Source organism: Hypanus sabinus, chromosome 11 (assembly GCF_030144855.1).
Source record: "Hypanus sabinus isolate sHypSab1 chromosome 11, sHypSab1.hap1, whole genome shotgun sequence".
Lineage (NCBI taxonomy): Eukaryota > Metazoa > Chordata > Chondrichthyes > Myliobatiformes > Dasyatidae > Hypanus > Hypanus sabinus.
Window position 1 is genome coordinate 48,101,996 of NC_082716.1, and position 19,634 is coordinate 48,121,629.

Genomic DNA, 19,634 nt, shown 5'->3' on the forward strand with positions numbered 1-19,634 from the left:
CCTATCCATCCATCCCTGGTGCTCTCTGTAATTTAATAGTAAACTCTTTTCTCTCCTTCCCGGTTCTGGTGAAGTGTCTTTCACTGGAAACGTTAACGTTACTTGTCTTTGCACAGAGGGTGCCCGATTTTCTGGATGTTTCTAGCAATTGCTGTTTTTAGTCATGAATAGTGGTGGACATTTAAACACTGTTAAAAGGAGGTCCCACAGTATACTTAACCTCAGCAGAGGCAGGCTCCAATAATGGGCATGAGCAACAAACCATCTTTAAGTACTGGGTGCACGTAAACATCACCAAATATTGCCTGCCCTCCAGCTTGCATACCATTTTATCTAACATACACTCAGAGGCCACTTTATTAGATACACTTGTATACCTGCTTGTTAATGCAAATATCTAATTAGCTAATCACGTGGCAACAACTCAATGCATAAAAGCATGCAGACATAGTCAAGAGATTCCGTTGTTGTTCAGACCAAACATCAGAAGGGGGAAGAAATGTGATCTAAATGACTTTACTGTGGAATAATTGTTGATGCCAGATGGGGTGGTTTGAGTATCTCAGAAACTGCAGATCACCAACAGTAGTCCCTGGAGTTTTCAGAGAATGGTGCGAAAAACAAAAAGCATCCAGTGAGCAGCAGTTCTGTGGGCAAAAATGCCTTGTTAATGAGAGAGGTCAGAGGAGAATGGCAGGACTAGTTCAAGCCGACTGAAGAGTGACAATAACTCAAATAAACATGTCATAACAGTAGTGTACAGAAGAGCATCTCTGAACCCAAGTCACCTTGAACATTGCAATGGATGGGTTATAGCAGCAGAAGAAGACCATGAACATACACTCAGAGGCCACTTTATTAGGTAATAATAGTTAGGTATATCATCATTCCTTCATTGTGAGTGGGATGCAATCCTGGAGGTCCCAAACCGATGACATTATGCAGTATTTGACCAAGAAGACTGCTCACCAACTCATTCTCACAGGCAATTATGTACAGACAATAATTTCTGGCTTGGACACTGGTATCTGTTCTGTGAGAAGGAGCACTGAAGGATAATAATGAGGAACCTTGCCTTAGAAAATGTGTGATGGAATAGACTACACATTCTATGGACAGATTATGGGTTGAATGAGTTTAATGCATTTTTATTTTGAAATACTTCACTTCAAATTAGTTGCAATTGCACAACAAGTACATCAATAACTATTACAGTGCAAATTAATTTCTGCATTTTTCATGTGTTCATGGAATTCAGCTACACTTTATGCATCAAATATCAGTCTATTTAACCAAACAGAGAGAAAATATGGAACAATCTTCATCAATTGGATGATTACTTGGCAGAGTCGATTACCCATCTACTACAGAAATTCCCAATATCATGAAGGTAAAAATTTCCCAGATATTATAGTTGGAAAAAGTACATGTAAAGAAATACCCAACATATTAAACATTTAACATTTTACCCAAGTTCCTCTGTGAGGATTCAGCTGTATTTTTCTTAGCAATATTTTGTGAAGTTGTCACTGTAGTTCCAAATCTTGACTGATTACTGATACCACTTTCTTGACTCATCTAGTGTTAGATCAGAAAATACTGAAATTAATAAAGGTAATTTAATTTAAAAACAGGAAATCAATTGGATATGAGGCAACAGTGGATATCAACTGGGATTCAAATGCATGCCTAACTCTTACCTATTTTATCCTAATCTTGTGGGCTATTCACCAATAACTGAACAGTGAAAGAAAAATTATGATTCATTTCCTTTCACATATTAAACTATGATAGTCACAGGTGAAAATCATTACACAGATGTTGATGCTGGGCTTGGAGATCAACATTTGTTCCTGATTAACAGTTTTCAAAATGGTTACTATTTGCCACCTCTCTTCCCTGACCAACCACCACCTCTATATCCCTCTTCCACACAAATAAGACCATGAGACAGTAACACATAGGAACAGAATCAAGAGATAATAATTGATTGGGATTCAACTGTTAACATAAGCCCATAAGACATAAGAGCAGAATATGGCTATTTGGCCCATCGACTTTGCCAATTGATCATGGCTAATTTATTTTCCCTCTCCAACCCATTTTCCTGGTTTCTCCCCATAATCACCGACACCCTTATTAAGTAACCATCAACCTCCACTTTAAATATACCCATTCAGTTAGCCTCCACAGCCATCTGTCGCAATGAATTCCACAGAATCACCATCTTCTGGCTAAAGAAGTTCTTTCTCACATCTGTTCTAAATGGACATGTCTCTATTCTGAGACTGTACCCTCTGGTCCCAGTCACTTCTACTACTGGAAACATCATCTGCATATCCACTCTATGTAGGTCTTTTAATATATGGTAGGTTTCAATTAATTACCTCTTATTCTTCTAAACTCCAGTGAGTACAGGCACAAGGCCTTCAAATGCTCTTCATAGTTTAATCCCTTCTTTCCCAAAATCATTTTTGTAAACCTCCTCTGGACCCTCTCCAATGTTTTTCTTAGATAAGGGGCCAAAAACTGCTCACAATACTCCATATGTGTTCTGACCAATGCCTATAAGCCTCAGCATTACACTCTTATTTTTATATATTCTAGTCCTCTTGAAATGACTGCTAACATTGCATCTGCCTTCCTTACAACTTAAGTGACAAGTTACCTTTTAGGGAATCTGCATTAGGACTCCCCAGTCCCTTTGCATTTCTCATTTCTGAATTTCTATATTGCAAGTTACATCCACAATGTAGTGAAAATTATGATGGAGACAGAGGCATCAATCAAAAATCAAAACCATAAAACTGGGAAAAGGAAATAAAATTAGTATATTTCAGTAATCATAATCTGACAGTGATATTTTGAGTGCAATCCTTTACCTTAGCCGGAGATTTACTTTCCTCAATCAGGCATAGATTTATTAGTTGTGTTTTCTTTTTACAACACTGTTGTACCCACCCAGCAGGGCACATAATAATTAAGAATTTATGCTACAATGAAATAAGTCAGTGCAATTTTCATTTCCCATTTGGAAAGTGGGCACTTTTTAAAAATACTTCCAATTAGAAAATAATTTCAGTGGCTTTAAAAATAAAACACCCTATTAATTTACAGTGAATTTATGGTTTACAGTTCTGCTAAGTAGATCACTTTTGCTCTGATAATTTAACAATGCAATATTTGGAAGCCACAGATAATTACTAATACCTTCCAGTTTCATAGAGTATAATACTTAACTAATTTATAAATTTAACATTTTATCAAGCACAATTCTTCATCTGTTTTAGCTATCAATATAAAGTTACTGACTTCCAAATATAATTCATCCCCCTATTCCATGAATAAAGTATAAAAATTTAGATAAAATATTTTCTTGCAGCTTTGGGATGTGCAGTGAAACTATTGTTCCCTTGAGGCATCAACATAAACATTAAACCATTTATACATTGGTTTTCACAGCTATTAACTGATCCCCGTGATGATAATGCAATCTTGATTTTGCAATAATGAACAAACTAGGGTCACATATATTAATCAAGACAATACAGATCTTCAAAATGATACGGAGCCTATGTGTATTACATTGCTGGCTAATGTCCCCCAGCAGAAAGGCAATCTGCTTCCAGATCTGTTCATATGTCACTTGCTATAAGAGATGCACCAGAGTGTTCCAGACAGACTGTAACTACTTTTACATAATTTAATTGAATTGCATTTTGATATTCCAATGAACTGGAAGCATATTGTCTGAGGGACAGGCACAATTCTAATTAACATATCATTGATTAATTGAAAGATAAGAAATGGTGATTAAATTTCAGCAAATTCTTTCACAAATGAATTTCAGAGTTTAAATGCAAATAATCCTGACCTGGCTGCCTTGAGATGTACTTCTGGAGGAAATCCAAGAGCCTGCCCTCAGACGGCCAACTTCCAACTGAACTAATCCTTGAGCACACTGAAAAAAAACAGAAGTTTTAGTTATAAGGAAGTCTAAAACTATGAGACCAGTTTAATTGCAATTAAACAATTAAAGGGTAATGCTCTGATTTTGCAGGCTTGCCTTGTGCACCAAAAGCATATACTGGAAATTCTAGTCTTTTCATGGCCTTCAATGCTCAGATTGTGCAGACTGCTACTGAATTTCTAATAACTTGGATTTTGCAAAGAATGCTGATAAACTGGCACCAAATACTTTTTTCCATGGACTTGTGATATAATTACCTGCTATAGGGGGCTGGGTCCTTTGTCGAAAAACCTAGCAACAGGAAATAACTTTAAACAAACTCAAGAATGTTTACTGAGAGACACAGGAAGGTTAAATTGGGGTGAGTAGCAGATGTTTTCTTAGGGCCTGTCTCTGCCCACTGATGAAGGCCACCGATCTGTAACATTAGCTGGTTCTGTCTCCGCAGAGTTTTGCCTGATCTGCTAAATGTTTCCAGCACTTCCTGTTTTTATTTTGAGCGTGCTAGATGTTTGTAGTCAGAGATTGTTTTGGTCATGGCTCTTTATTATAAAATTCAGCAGAAAATGAGGCCCAACATTTCTGACAGTAATCAAGTGATGTTATATTTATTCACTGATGAAAATTTATCACCCAGAAACCAAGGAATGAGCTTGATGATTGTTGTTTCTAAGGGTGGCTTTACTTACAGATTTCTTTTAAATACTTGTATTTTGGTCTCCATTATAAAAGACACTAATTCAGCTGTGCTATAAAAATGAATCAGGTTTCTTTGCATTTTCAGGTATATAGGCTAGCCTCACTGAGCATCCTAAGCATCCAGCTCTGCTGGCATAAACCCCATTCCATGACTGAAGTATCCGCTCTCACATATATTCCAGTATTCTTCAAGATATTTCACCCCAAGCCATCTGCTACTTCCAAATGCCATTCCATAGACATAGAAAAGTAAAGCACAGAAACAGGCCCTTTGACCCACCTGCTTCATGCCAAACCATTTAAACTGCCTACTCCCAGTGACCTGCACCCGGACCACAGCCGTCCATACCCCAGCCATCCATGCACCGAACCAAACTTCTCTTAAACTTTGAAATCTAGCTTTCATGTACTACTTCTGCTGGCAGCTCATTCCAGACTCTCACGATCCTCTGAGTGAAGAAGTTTCCCCTCAACTTTTCATCTTTCACCTTTAACCATTGCCCTCTGGTTGTAGTCCCACCCAATCTCAATGGAAAAAGTTCATTTGCATTTACCCTACATTGTTTATTTGTCATGTGCTGCGTTGTATGACTTGGCTGATTATGGCCTTTTTATGACCATAATTGTTCTTGGCAAAATTTTTGACAGAAGCGGTTGGTCATTGCCTTCTTCTGGGGCAGCATCTTTACAAGATGGGTGAACCCAGCCATTATCAATACTCTTCAGAGACTGTATACCTGGTGTCAGTGATCACATAACCAGGACTTGGGATATGCACCAGTTGCCCATACGATCATCCACCAACTATTCTCATGGCTTCATGTGACCCTGCTGAGTGATGCCACACCTTGCCCAAGGGTGACCTGCAGACTAGCGAAGGGAACGAGCGCTTACGTATCCTTTTCAATTTAATTACATATCAATTTCTACATTTGCCTCCCACTTGTCAGGCCTTGGGGATTTATCCACCCTAATTTGTCTCAAGATGGCAAACACTTCATCTTGTGTAATGTATAGGGTTCATGACCTCACTGCCTTGTCTTGCTTCTATAGACTCTGTAGCCGTTTCCTGAGCAAATGCAGATGCCAGAAATTCATCTGAAATTTCCCCCAACTCTTTTAGCTCCATACTGTCCTTCCAAAAGACCAAGTTTGTCCCTTGCTGTTCTTTTGATCTTAACATATCTGTAGAATCCCTTAAGATTTGCTTTCATCTTGTCTGCTAGGGCAACCTCATGCCTTCTTTTAGCCCTCCTCATTTCTTTCGTAGGTGACCTCTTGCATTTTTTATACTCCGTAAGTGCCTCATTTGTTCCTACCTGCCTATACCTGCTATGCACCTATTTTTTCTTAAGCAGGGCCTCAATATCTCTTGAAAAGCAAGATTCCCTAAACCTGTTATCTTCATCTTTTATTCTATCAGGCACATACAAGCTTTGTACCTCTCAAAAGTTCGTTTTTTAAGGCCTCCCACTTACCAAGTATACCTTTGTCAGAAAACAGCCTATTCCGATCCACATTTGCCATGTCCTTTCTGATATCATCAAAATTGGCCTTTCACCAAATTAGAATTTCAACCTGTAGACCTCTTTTTCTGTATTTACTTTGAAGCTTCTGGCATTATGATCATTAGATACGAAATGTTTCCCTGCACAAACTTCTGTCACCTGCCCTGACTTATTCCCTAATAACAGATAAAGTATCTCCCACTTTCATGTTGAGATGTCTTTCCTGAATTTTCCTGAACATATTTGACAAACTCTATCCCATCTAGTCCTTGTACAGTATGGGAGTCTCAGTCAATATGTGGAAAATTTAAATCACCTACTATAACACCATTATAGTTCTTGCACATATGCGATCTGTCTATGAATTTGTTCCTCTAAATCCCACGGACTATAATATAGCCCCATTAGCATGGTCATACCACTCTTATTCCTCAGTTCCACCCATAACATTAATATTCTAACTGACAATATTACTTAAAAACCTCCACGACATAGGAATAATTCAGTATCAGCTTACATCTGAAAATTGCTGGGACAATCACTCCCTCGTTGCATTGGATGAAACAGTTGCAACTCTCCCATTCACTGACATTCTGGCACCTTTTGACGGGGCCTTGAATTTCTAATTACTGGTGTTCCTGTGGTTACTCCAGGTTTACCTTTAGTATTGTTGCCACAGTCTCTTGTGAAGCACTTCGCATATCCTCTCCATTTACTGACAAGATCTGGTCACCATGCATAAGCCTTCCATCGAGTTCAGCAGCCCCACCTTTAACAATGTCTGAGATAAATACCCCAGCTCCAATCCTGTCAAAATATTTACAAACAGTTCAACTAGTCAATTGATTTAATTCATCTAAAATACACACAAAGTCTTTACATTTGAGGTATAAATTTAGTTATCCTTTGCACTGAGAAAACAATTGAAATTACAATTTCATATAAATGAGTTGCCATGAATCTGAATGACCAGAAAATGATACATATATACTTCTAATGTATTCTGTATTAAGACGTAGAATGCTATCCTTGAGCGTATATCTGCCTCTGCATTTCACAGAAATCGTGCTTTTTATTTTCTTTTAAAATTTACAGTTGTCATTATGTGGGATATAATTACAACAGGAGGTAGAAAAGGCATGTAAAAAGGGCAATATTATGATGGTCCTGAGGGATTTCAATTTGCAGTTAGATTGGGAAAATCAAGTTGGTGCTGGATTCCAAGAGTGGGAATTCATAGATTGCCAAGTTGATGGCTTTCTCGATAAAATCCACCCTATAGTTTGAGACAGAGAAGATAAAGTCGGATGTATCATTATTACAGTGGAGTAGCGGGAATTACACAGGCACGAGAGAGGAGCTGGACAAAGTTGGTTGGAATGGGACACTAGCAGGAGTGTCAGCAGAAAGCAATGGTTGGTATCTCAGGATATGATTTGGAAGGTGCAGGACAGATACATCCCAAAGATGAAGAAATATTCTAAAGGGAGAATGAGGCAACAGTGGTTGATAAGGGAAGTCAAAGACAGGATGAAAGCGAAAGAGAAGTCATATAATATAGCAAAAATTGGTGGAAAAGTAGAGGATTGGGAAGCTTTTAAAAACCAACAGAAGGCAACTAAAAACGCCACAAGGAGAGAAAAGATGAAATATAATGGTAAGCTAGCAAATAAAAAAGGATATCAAAAGTTTCTTTCTGAAATATAAAGAGTAAAAGAGAAGTGGGAGTGGATATTGAACCTCTGGAAAATGATGCTGGAGAGGTATTAATGGGGGACAAATAAATGGCAGACAAACTTAAGAAGTATTTTGCATCAGCCAGTAATGTGGAAGACACTAGCAGTAAACCAGAAATTATAGAGAGTGAGGGGGCAGTAATGAGTGTAGTTGCTATTACTATGGAGAAAGTGTTGGAAAGCTGCAAAGTCTGAAGGCAGGTAAGTCAGTCAGACCGGATAAGCTACACCCCATGATTCTAAAAGAGGTAGCTGAAGAGATTGTGAAAGCTTTAGTAATGATCTTTCAAGAATAACTAGATTCTTGATTGGTTCTGGAGGACAGTATTGGCTATGATCTTTCAAGAATCACTTGATTCTGTCATGGTCCAGAGGACTGGAAGATTGCAAATATCACTCCACTCTTTAAGAAGGGAGGAAGGCAGAAGAAAGGAAACTATAGGCCAGTTCACCTAACTTCAGTGGTTGGGAAAGTGTTGGAGCCTATTATTAAGAATGAAGCTTCCAGGTACTTGGAGACTAATGATAAAATAAGTCAAAGTCAGAATGGTTTCTGTGAAGGAAAATCTTACCTGACAAATCTGTTAAGAGTTCTTCAAGGAAGTAACAAGCAGGGTAGACAAAGGAGAAGCAGTGGATATCATTTACTTCAATCTTCAGAAAGCATTTGATAATGTGTCATGGACAGCGGAATGGCTGAGAGGCAGGGAGTGGGAATAAAAGGGGCCATTTCTGCTTGGCTGCTGGTGATTAGTGGTGTTCCTCAGGGGTTAGTATTGGGACCACTATTCACATTGTTTGTGGATGATTTAGATACTGGAATTGATGTCTTTGCAGCAAAGTTTGTGGATGATATGAAGATAGGTGGAGGGGTAGGTAGTGATAAGGAAGCAATGTGATTGCAGAAGGACTTAGAAAAATTGGGTGAATGGGCAAAAAAGTGGCAGATGGAATACAGTGTTGGGAAATGTATGATAATGCATTTTGGTAAAAGGAACAATACCACAGACTACATCTAAATGGGGAGAAGGTTCAAACATCAGAGGTGCAGAGGGACTTAGTCCTCGTGCAAGACTCCCATAAGGTTAATTCACAGGTTGAGTTGGTGGTAAAGAAGGCGAATGCAATATTGGCATTTATTTCAAGGGGAATAGAATATAAAAGCAAGGAGCTAATGCCGAGCTTTAATAAGACACTAGTCAGGCCGCACTTAGATTATTGTCAACAGTTTTGGACCCTATATCTCAGAAAGGATTTGTTGTCATTAGAGAGAGGCCAGAGGAGGTTCATGAGGATAATTCTGGATATGAATTAAATATGAGGAACGTTTGGCAGCTCCGGGCCAGTACTCACTAAAATTTAGAACAATGAGGGGGGATCTCATTGAAACCTACCGAATGTTGAAAGGACTAGATAGGGTGAATGTAGAGAGGATGTTTCCTATGGTGGGGATATCGAGAACTAGAGGGCACAGCTTCAAGATTGAGGGGCCAACCTTTAGAACAGAGGTAAGCAGGAATTTTATTAGCCAGAGAGTAGTAAATCTGTGAAATGCTCTGCCACAGGCTGTGGTGGAGGCCAAGTCCATGCATATATTTAAAGACTCGATGGGCTGACTTGCCTAATACTGTCCCTATGTCTTATGGTCTTATGGACTAGAAAACTGCAAATAGCACTTTACTCTTTAAGAAGGGAGGAGTGCAGAAGAAAGGAAATTATAGGCCAGTTAGCCAGATTTCAATGGTTGGGAAGATGTTAGACTCCATTATTAAGGATGAGTTTTCAGGGTACAGGTTTCAGAAGGATTTAGCCAGATTGGGAAATTGGACAAAGAAGAGGCAGATAGAATACAATGTACTTTGGTAGAAGGAATAAAGGCAAGTTCACAGCATCTACCAACTCACCTTTGTCAATCCTGCATGTTACTTTTTCAAAGAATTTCAACAGATTTGTCAGGCAAGATTTTCCTTTGAGGAAACCCTACTGACTACAGCCTAATCTATTGTGCGCCTCCAAGTACCCCAAAACCACTTCCTTAACAATTGACTTCAACATCTTCCCAACCACAAAGTTGAGACTAATTGGCCTATAATTTCCTTTCTTCTGTCTCTCTCCCTTCTTTAAGAGTGGAGTGACATTTACAATTTTCCAGTCTTTCAGAACTTCCAGTAATCTAGTGATTCTTCAATGATCATTACTAAAGCCTTCACAATCCCTTCAGCCATCTCTTTCAGAGCCCTGGTATGTACACCATCCAGTCCTGGCAACTTATCTATCTTCAGACTTTTCAGTTTCTGGAGGATCTTCTCCCTAGTAATGGTAACTTCACACACTTCTGACCCTTGACACTCTGGAACTTCCCCCCACTGCTTGTGTCTTCCATAGTGAAGACTGGCGTAAAATACTTATTCAGTTCATCTGCCTTTTCCTGTCCCCCATTATAACGTCTCCAGCATCGTTTTCCACTCTCGCCTCTCTTTTACTCTTCATGTATCTGAAGAAACTTTTGGTTTCTTATTGGCTAGTTTACTTTCAAATTCCATCTTTACATTCTTGATGACTTTTTAAATTTCTGTTGGTATTTAAAAGCTTCCAAATCCTCTAAATTCCCAATAATTTTTTTGCTCTATTATATGCCCTCTCTTTGGCTTTGACTCCTCTTGTTAGCCACAGTTATGTCATCTTGCCTTCTTCCTCTTTGAGAGATTTATACCCCCGGGCTTCTAATTTGCTTCTAGAAATTCCAGCCATTGCTGCTTTGCCGTCATCCCTGCAAGTGTTCTTTTCCAATCAGTTCTGGTCAACTCCTCTCATGCCACTGTAATTCTCCTTACTCCACTGTAATACTGATACATCTGATTTTATCTTCTCCTCCTAAAGTTTCAGGGTAAATTGAATTGAATTGAACTGACTTTATTACTAACATTTTTCATATGCATGAAGAGTAAAAATCTTTACGTTACATCTCCATCTAAATGTACAATGTGCAATTTATAGTATTTATAATAAATAGTCTGTACAACAGTATAGTTAATATAACATAGAAGTACAGTTGTGTCAGCATGAGTTAAGCTATCTGATGCCCTGGTGGAAGAAGCTATCCTGGAGCCTGTTGGTTTTGCTGCTGTACTGTTTCCTGGATGGTAGCAGCTGGAACAGTTTGTGGTTGGGGTGACTCAGGTCCCCAGTGATCATTCAGGCCCGTTTTACACATATATCTTTGTAAATTCGATCATATTATGATCACTTGCCCCTAAGGATTCTTTACCTTAAGCCCTCTTACCAATTTTGGTTCATTGCGTAGCAGCCAATGCAGAAGATCCCTTAGGTGGGCTCAACCATGAGCTGCTCTAAAAAGCCATCACGTAGGCACTCTAGAAATTGTCCCTCTTGTTATCCAGCACCAACCTGATTTTCCCAATCTACCTGCATATTGAAATCCCCCATGATCATTGTAACATTGCACTTATGACATACATTTTCTTTCTATATCCCATTGTAGTTTGTAGACCACATCCTTACTACTATTTGGGGGTCTGTATACAACTCCCATCAGGTCTTTTAACCCTTGCAGTTCCTTAGCTCTGTCCATAATGATTCAACACCCTCCCACCTTATGTCACCTCTTTCTAATGATTTGATTTAATTTTTTTACCAACAGCAACCCCCCCCCCCCCCCCCGCCTTCCTACCTGTTCTCTTGATACAATTATATTCTTGGACATTAAGCTCTGAGCTATAATCTTCTTTCAGTCATGATTCAGTAGTGCCTATAACATCATATATGCCAATTTGTGCTGCCAGTTCATCTACTTTATTCCATATACTGCGCGCTTTCAAATATAACACCCTCAGTTCTGTAATTCACCCTTTACGATCTTGTCCGCCTTTTACATTGCAAATCATCTTGTTGACTGCAATTCTGCCTTATTCTCAGCCTCTCATTGCTAGGAGTCTCACTACACATTGCCCCTGCTTGTAAACCAACTACCTCAACTTCAGCACTATCAGTCTGGTTCCCATCCCCCTGCCAAATTAGTTTAAACATTCCCCATGAACTCTAACCAACTTAACTGCAAGGATATTGGACCTCCTCAAGATCAGGTGTAATCCGTCCTTTTTGTACGTCATATCTTCCGCAGAAGAGATCTCCAATGATCCACAAATCTGAACCCCTGCCATCTGCACTAGTTCCTCAGCCACGCATTCACCTGCCAAAGCATCCTATCCTTACCTTCACTGTCACATGGCACAGGCAACAATCCCAAGATTACTACCCTGGAGGTCCTGTTTTTCAGCTTCCACCTAGTTCCCTAAAATCTCACTTCAGGACCTCCTCACCTTGTCTTCCTATGTCATTGGTGCCAAAATGTACCAAGACTTCTGGCTACTCACCCTCACCCTTGAGAATGCCATGGACCCAATCCGAGACATCCCCGATCCTAGCATCAGAGGCAACATACTATCCGGGTGGCACTATCAACACACAGAATTCAGTCTCTTTTCCTCAAACTATGGAATCTCCTATCAACATTGCAGTCCTCTTCATCTCTCTGTTCTTCTGAGCCACAGCACCAAATTCAGGGCCACAGTCTAAGTCACTGTGGCTCCCACTGGTAGGTTGTACCTCTTAATAGTATCTGAAGTTGTATACTTACTATTGATGGGAATGGCCACAGGTATCCTCTGCCCTGGCTGTGCATTCCCCATCCCTCTGTCACCCAGTTACCAGTCAATCTAGGAGTGACTACCTCCCTGTAGTTCTATCACCTCCTCATTCTTCCATCTGAGTCAAATACCATCAAGCTGCAGCTCCAGTTCCTTAATATGTTATCTCAGCATTTGCAGCTTAATGCACCTGGAGCAGATGGGTTTATCTGGGAGACTGGAGTTCTCCCAGGCTTCCCACATCCCACACACAATACAAAAAACTGCTCTTGCAGCCATTCCTAGCAATATTCCGCAAAAATCTTGGTTAATTTTTAACCCTCCCCCCCAACCCTTAATTCCACAATCAGCAGAAATAGTTTCTTTCAATCCAATCATCAGTCCCCTGAATATCTTGAAAACTTCAATCAAACTATCCCTTTAATCTCTACAGATTCGGTTTTATTCTTTGGAACTGTATAATTTCCCTCTTTATAATTTAATCCTTATAAGGCAAATAATATCCAGCTAAATCTTCAATGCACATGTTCTGAGATCAAACTATCCTTCCTAAGAAACAGTGCTTAAGATAACTCAGAGATTCCATTTGTTTCCATTCTCGTCTTACACGTACAGTGGTAGTCAGTAGTCTAATAGCTTTTTTGATTATTTTCACTAGCAGATTATCAACATTACTCATTAATGATGTTTTCTTAGGATCTTAAAATTTTTAGACCTTTGCTGCTTCTAGCTTCTCCATGTGGATGTCCTCATATTTGCTTACATGAAATCCATTTGTCACAGATGTATCTGATCGCCTATTATATTTCTATATCACAATTCTTCATGATCCCACTCACAGCTTATAATTCTACTTATTTTTTGTCACTGGAAAACTCTGATAAATGACTTAGAGTCCTATAGTCTGAGTTAATAAGTACTGGGAATTGCAACGGTGCTAATGCAGATATCCAACTTGTTTGTTAGGAGTTGATATTTCAAATAGGGACTGGGGACACAGCCTCAGGATCAGAATCTGAATCACTTTATTGCCAGTATGTGAAATATACCAGAATTGATTGTGGTTCACTGCTAAGCATAAAACACAGGACAATACCATAACAGCCAGCACAATAGGAACCAACCTTTTTACAAGATAATAATGCAAACAGCCAGGAACAATCAACAACTAGCAGAATGGTCACAGTCACAAATGTCAATAACCAAACTTAAATAAATGCAAACATATGAACAGATTCAATAGCTATCAACACAACAATGAGAACAGGAAAGATTATTCAATGGATGTTGTTCCAGGGCAGTTAGGGCTTTACACCTGAGTGAGTTTTGTTGAGAAGCTGGATACCTATAGGAAAGAAGTTTCAGAGATGATGTGTAGTCCTCATGGGTGATGGACTTGTAGCATCTCCCTGATGGCAAATTGGGGAATTGCTGACTGTCTGGATGGGTGGAGTCAGTAGTAACTTTTTCTGCTCTGGCAACAAACAGGTCTTATAATGTCAGCCCATGATCTTCTCCACTGAATGACAGCCAAAGATTTTCATTGAATGAACCACTCGCTGCACGGGAAACTGATTGGTGATGGAGGTGGCCACATCAGATGTTGGAATCTATTATTAAGTATGAGGTTTCCAGGTACTAGTAGACTAATGATAAAATAAGTCAACATCAGCATGGTTTCTGTGAAGGGAAATCTTGTCTGACAAAACTGTTAGAATTCTTCGAGGAAGTAACAAGTACAAGTAACAAGCTAGAGAGGCAGTGGATGTCATTTTCTTGGATTTTCAGAAGGCATTTGATAAGGTGCCTCTCATGAGGCTGCTTAACAAGATAAAATCCTACGGTGTTACAGAATATATACTGGCATGGATAGAAGAATGGCTGACAGGCAGGAGGCAATGAGTGGGAATAAAAGGGGTTTTCTTGGTTACCTGCCAGTGAATATTGGTGTTCCTCAGGGGTCAGTATTGTGACCACTACTTTTCACATTGTTTGTCAGTGATTTGGATAACGGAATTGATGGCTCTGTGGCAAAGTTTACGGATGATACGAAGATAGGTAGAGCGGTAGGTAGTGCTGAGGAAGCAATGCAATTGTAGCAGGACTTAGATAAATTGGAAGAATGGGCAAAAAGTGGAGGATGAAATACAGCATCGGAAAATGTATGATAATGCATTTTGGTAAAAGGAACAGTACCACAGACTATTATCTAAATGGGGAGAAAATTCAAACATCAGAGGTGCAGAGGGACTTAGAAGTCCTCATGCAAGATTCCCAGAAGGTTAATTCACAGGTTGAGATAATGCTGAAGCTTCATAAGACACCAGTTAGACTCAATCAGACTACTGTCAACAGTTTTGGGCCCCATATCTCAGAAAGGATGTATTGTCATTGGAGAGAGTCCAGAGGAGATTCACGAGCATAATTCTGGGTATGAATGAAATATGAGGAGCATTTAGCAGCTTCAGGTCAGTACTCACTGGAACTTAGAACAATGATGGGGAATCTCATTGAAATGTTGAAAGGACTAATTAGGGTGAATGTGGAGAGGATGATTCCTATGGTGGGGGTATCCAAAGCTAAAGGACATAACCTCAAAATTGAGGGGCAACCTTTTAGAAAAAAAGAAAGGAAGAATTTCTTTAGTCAAAAAGTGGTGAATCTGTGGAATGCTTTGTCACAGATTGCAGTGGAGGGCAAGTCTGTGGGTATATTCAAAGTGGAAGTTGCTAGTATACTGACTTGTCAGGGCATCGAGGGACATAGTGAGAGGGCAAGTGTATGGGATTGAAGGGGATTTGGGATCAGCCATGAAGAAATGGCGGAGTGGACTCAACGGGCCAAATGGCCTAATTCTGCTCCTGTCTCATGGTCTTCTGGCCTTAACACTCTCAATGATGGCTGAGTAAACATTCATCAAGATACGCCCTGAGATGCTAAGTTCCCTAAGCTAGCATAGGAAGAACAATCTCTGCAGTGTTTTCCCAGTGATGAATGTACCATGCTTGTCCCACTTCAATGTACAGTAATGGCAGTCCCCAGGAATTTGAATGACTCAACCACTGCACAGACTGACCATTAAGATCCAAGGGATCAGGTAAGGAGCTGTCAGATGCCAATCCTCATTTCCACTGTCTTGATAGCATTAAGCACTAAGTTGTTACAAACATCCGTGCTACAAGACAGTTTACCTCTCTTTGATAGCAGGTCACATCATTATTTGAAATGAGACCGACTACAGTCATGTCATCTGCAAACTTTAGGATGTTAATGGATTTGTCTCTGGAGATAGTCATTTGTAAAAGTGAGAACAGGAGGGGTGAAAGAACACAAAATACAAGGACATCCCTTTACAGCAAAGATGAGGTGCAATTTCTTTAACAGAGTGTAGTAAATCTGTGCAATCCATTGCCACATGGATATGGAGGCCAAATCCTTGGGTATATTTAAAGAGGATAAGTTCTTGATGAGCATGCGCAAAGGTTACAGGGACAAGGAAGGAGAATGGGGTTGAGAGGGATCATAAATCAGCCATGACTGAATGGTGGAGCAGACTCGATGGCCCAACTCTGCTCCTATGTCTTATGGGCTTATCTCTACATCTGAATCTCAACCAAATATTATTTCTTTTTGCCTTCTGCTATTCACCCAGTCTCCTAAATTGTTCAGTAATTTTCATTCAATTCCATGTTACTGATGATTTCTTTTGAGGGCCTTTGTCAAATCTCATTTCATTGACCACATAAATATCAACCACAAAATTTCTGTGTTCACTACTAGTTACCATTCAATAATTCATTCAGATTTCTCACACATTATTAACTTTTTACAATGGTGAAATTATTCTGGATGTAGACAACCCTGCTTAAAAATTAGATTTCATCTCTTTGGGGTAAAGTGAGTGGATACTTCTAGCCCTCATTGGACAGTACATGACATGTATGAATGAAGCTGATGAAGTGACACTTCTGCTCAGGTGGATCATGACTTTATGATAGTTGGTGATTCCACTTAATATTTCATTAAACAATGATAAAAATTATTTTGCTTTTTGTCAGATTATCTAGTGAGGGCTTCCTCAATGTTCCCATCTACACATGGTCCTGAAGAAGGTTATACAATTACTTACATTGTGATAATTATTTTCAGCACAGGATGTAAAGGAGTAGATTCATGTAATATATTTTGAATAGGATGTGAAGGAACACAATCAGCCTACCGTTTTCCTACGATACTCAGGCCTAATCCTCTTCCAACTTTCTTCTGAAGATCCACAAGAAATATATCTAAGTTCTCCTCGTCTTTGTACTGTGCTTCATCCCTGAATACAGTAAGTCGCACCTTCTGTGGCGTCTGTCTCAAGGCTGTGATTGCTTCCTCGTGGGTTGCATTCCGCAAATCAATTCCATTTACCTAAAAGGAAGCAAAATGCAGTTTTATGTTCCTCGCTGAGCAAGATTTGAAAGGCAAACAAATTTATCAGTGTCTCACATTCAGTGTAGCACATTTTTCTCTTTTAAAATCTTCCCCGATTTTTCTCCTCTCTATTCCCCTACTGCTGTTCCTCGGCTATTTCCTGGAACCAACCCCTCTCTTGTTCCTTTCTTCAATTTGTTATTTTTTTTATCCTTTTTAACTTTTTGTTCTCTAATTTTCATCTTACCCTGTATAAGCAACCCATTGTAGAAGTACAAACAATAAAGGTGAAAAACCTAAAATGAAAGTGATACATCATGAAACACAGGTTATGGAAAGGCAAACATTTGCCTGGATGGTGCTAATAGCAATCTAGCAGGTCTGCAGAGAGCTGTCAGGGTAAGACAGGAGCAGCTCGCTCCAGTCTTCACATCTTCATTCACACTACACATTGGGATTTGTAAAAATGCTCGAGGTCAGATGACCTTTTAGTCTGTCTCGATTTGAATGGACTTGCCTATCTTCACTTAAATGGGAAAATCACTGTTTATTTTTCATTATTTCAGTGTATATTTATGTTTCAATTAATTAGTAGCAGTTTCATGTATCACAAAGTACACTATTTTTTACTGAATTAATTAAATTTTTTAAATAATTGATAGAATTCTTCAGATCATCAAAAACACTTAGTGAAACTGAAAATTCTTTAGTGCATTCCATGAGCAGGGCCATAGTTCCTGCGGCTTACTTAAGAGAAGTTTAAACACAAAGCCATAAGATATGGGAGCAGAATTAGGTAATTTGACCCATCAAGTATGCTTCACCATTTCATCATGGCTGATCAAATATTCCTCGGCCCCAATCTCCTGCATACCCCTTCATGCCCTGACCGATCAAGAATCTATCAACCTCTGCCTTAAATATACATTAAGACTTGGCTTCCACAGCCACCAGTAGCAAAGAATTTCAGATTCACCATTCTCTGGCTAAAGAAATTCCTCCTCATCTTTGTTCTAAAAGGACACCTCTCTATTCTGAGACTGTGTCCTCTGGTCTTAGACTCTCTCACCGTAGGAAACATCAACTCCGCATCAATTCTATCAAGACCTTTCACCATTTGATCAGTTTCAATGAGGTCACCCCTCATTCTTCTGAATTCTAGTGAATACAGGCCCAGAGCCATTAACAACTCTTCATATGACAAACTATTCAATCCTAGAATCATTTTTCATGAACTTCCTTTGAACCCTCTCCAATGTCAGCACATCCTTTCTTAGATAAGGAGCTCAAAACTGCTGACAATACTCCAAGTGAGGCCTCACCAGTGCTTTATAAAGTCCCAACATTATATCCTTGCTTTTATATTCTAGTCCTCTTGAAATGAATGCTAACATTGCATTTGCCTTCCTCAAGGCAGACTCACCTGCAAATTAACCTTCAGGGAATCCTGTACAGGAACTCCGAAGTCCCCTCTGTGCCTCAGTTTTTTTTTATTTTCTCTCCAGTCAGAAAAGTCTACCTTTTCATTTCTTCTGTGAAAGTGCACGACCATGACACTGTATTCCATCTGCCATTTCTTTGCCCATTCTCTTAATCTGTCTAAGTCCTTCTGTGGCCTCTCTACTTCCTCAAAACTATAAACCCTCCACCTATCTTCATATTGTCTGCAAAATTTGTGACAAACTCATCAATTCTGTCATCCAAATCATTGACATATAACATAAAAAGAAACGGTCCCAACACAGACCTCTGTGGAACACCATTAGCCACCGGCAGCCAATCAGAAAAGTCTCCCTTTATTCCCATTCTTTGCTTCCAGCTAATCAGCCACTCCTTTATCCATGCTAGATAGAAGATTTGCTGTAATACCAAGGGCTTGTAGCTTGTCAGCAGCCTCGTGTGGCACCTTATCAAAGGCCTTCTGAAAACCTAAGTACACAACACTCCTTTGTCTATCCTGCTTGTTACTTCATCAAAGAATTCCAACAGATTTGTCAGCAAGATCTTCCCTTGAGGAAACTATGCTGACTATGGCCTATTCTATCATGTGCTTCCAAGTAACCTGAGACCTCATCCTTAATAATCAACTCCAACATCTTCCCAACCACTCAGGTCAGACTAACTGGCCTATAGTTTCCTTTCTTCTGCCTCTCTCCATTCTTGAAGAGTGGAGTGATAATTGTAAATTTCCAGTCTTCTGGAACCATTCCAGAATTCTGTGATTCTAAAAAGATCATTACTAATGCCTTCACAATCTCTTCAACCACCTCTTGCAGAACCCTGGGGTGTACACCGACTGCTCCAGGTCACTTATCTATCTTCAGACCTTTCAATTGCCTAAGAACTTTCTCTCTATTTATGGTAATTTTACACGCTTCTTGACCCTTGACACCTGGAATTTCCACCATAGTGCAAGTGCCTTCCACAGTGATGACTGACACAACGGGCAAGAAAGTGGCAAATGAAATACAATGTTGGAAAATGCATGGTCATGCACTTTAGTAGTAGAAATAAATGTGCGACTATTTTCTCAATAGGGAGAAAATCCAGGAATCAGAGGTGCAGAGGGACTTGGGAGTCCTTGTGCAAAACACCCTGAAGGTTGTAACTTGTAGGTTGAGTTGATGGTGACAAAGGC

At 39.5% G+C, this 19,634-nt stretch overlaps 1 protein-coding gene across 9 annotated transcripts in view; it reads right to left on the reverse strand.

Moving 5' to 3' along the window:
* Nucleotides 1-19,634, reverse strand: part of LOC132401931 (inaD-like protein) — a 299,063-nt gene that overhangs the window by 42,501 nt on the left and 236,928 nt on the right. For all 9 annotated transcript variants that reach the window (XM_059984281.1, XM_059984284.1, XM_059984283.1 and 6 more), the window contains 4 exons: nucleotides 16,800-16,993; nucleotides 6,837-6,984; nucleotides 3,875-3,961; nucleotides 1,470-1,578 (listed from right to left, as the gene is read on the reverse strand). In XM_059984281.1, the coding sequence (XP_059840264.1) occupies nucleotides 1,470-1,578; nucleotides 3,875-3,961; nucleotides 6,837-6,984; nucleotides 16,800-16,993 (538 nt within the window). The remainder of the gene's footprint in view (nucleotides 1-1,469; nucleotides 1,579-3,874; nucleotides 3,962-6,836; nucleotides 6,985-16,799; nucleotides 16,994-19,634) is intronic.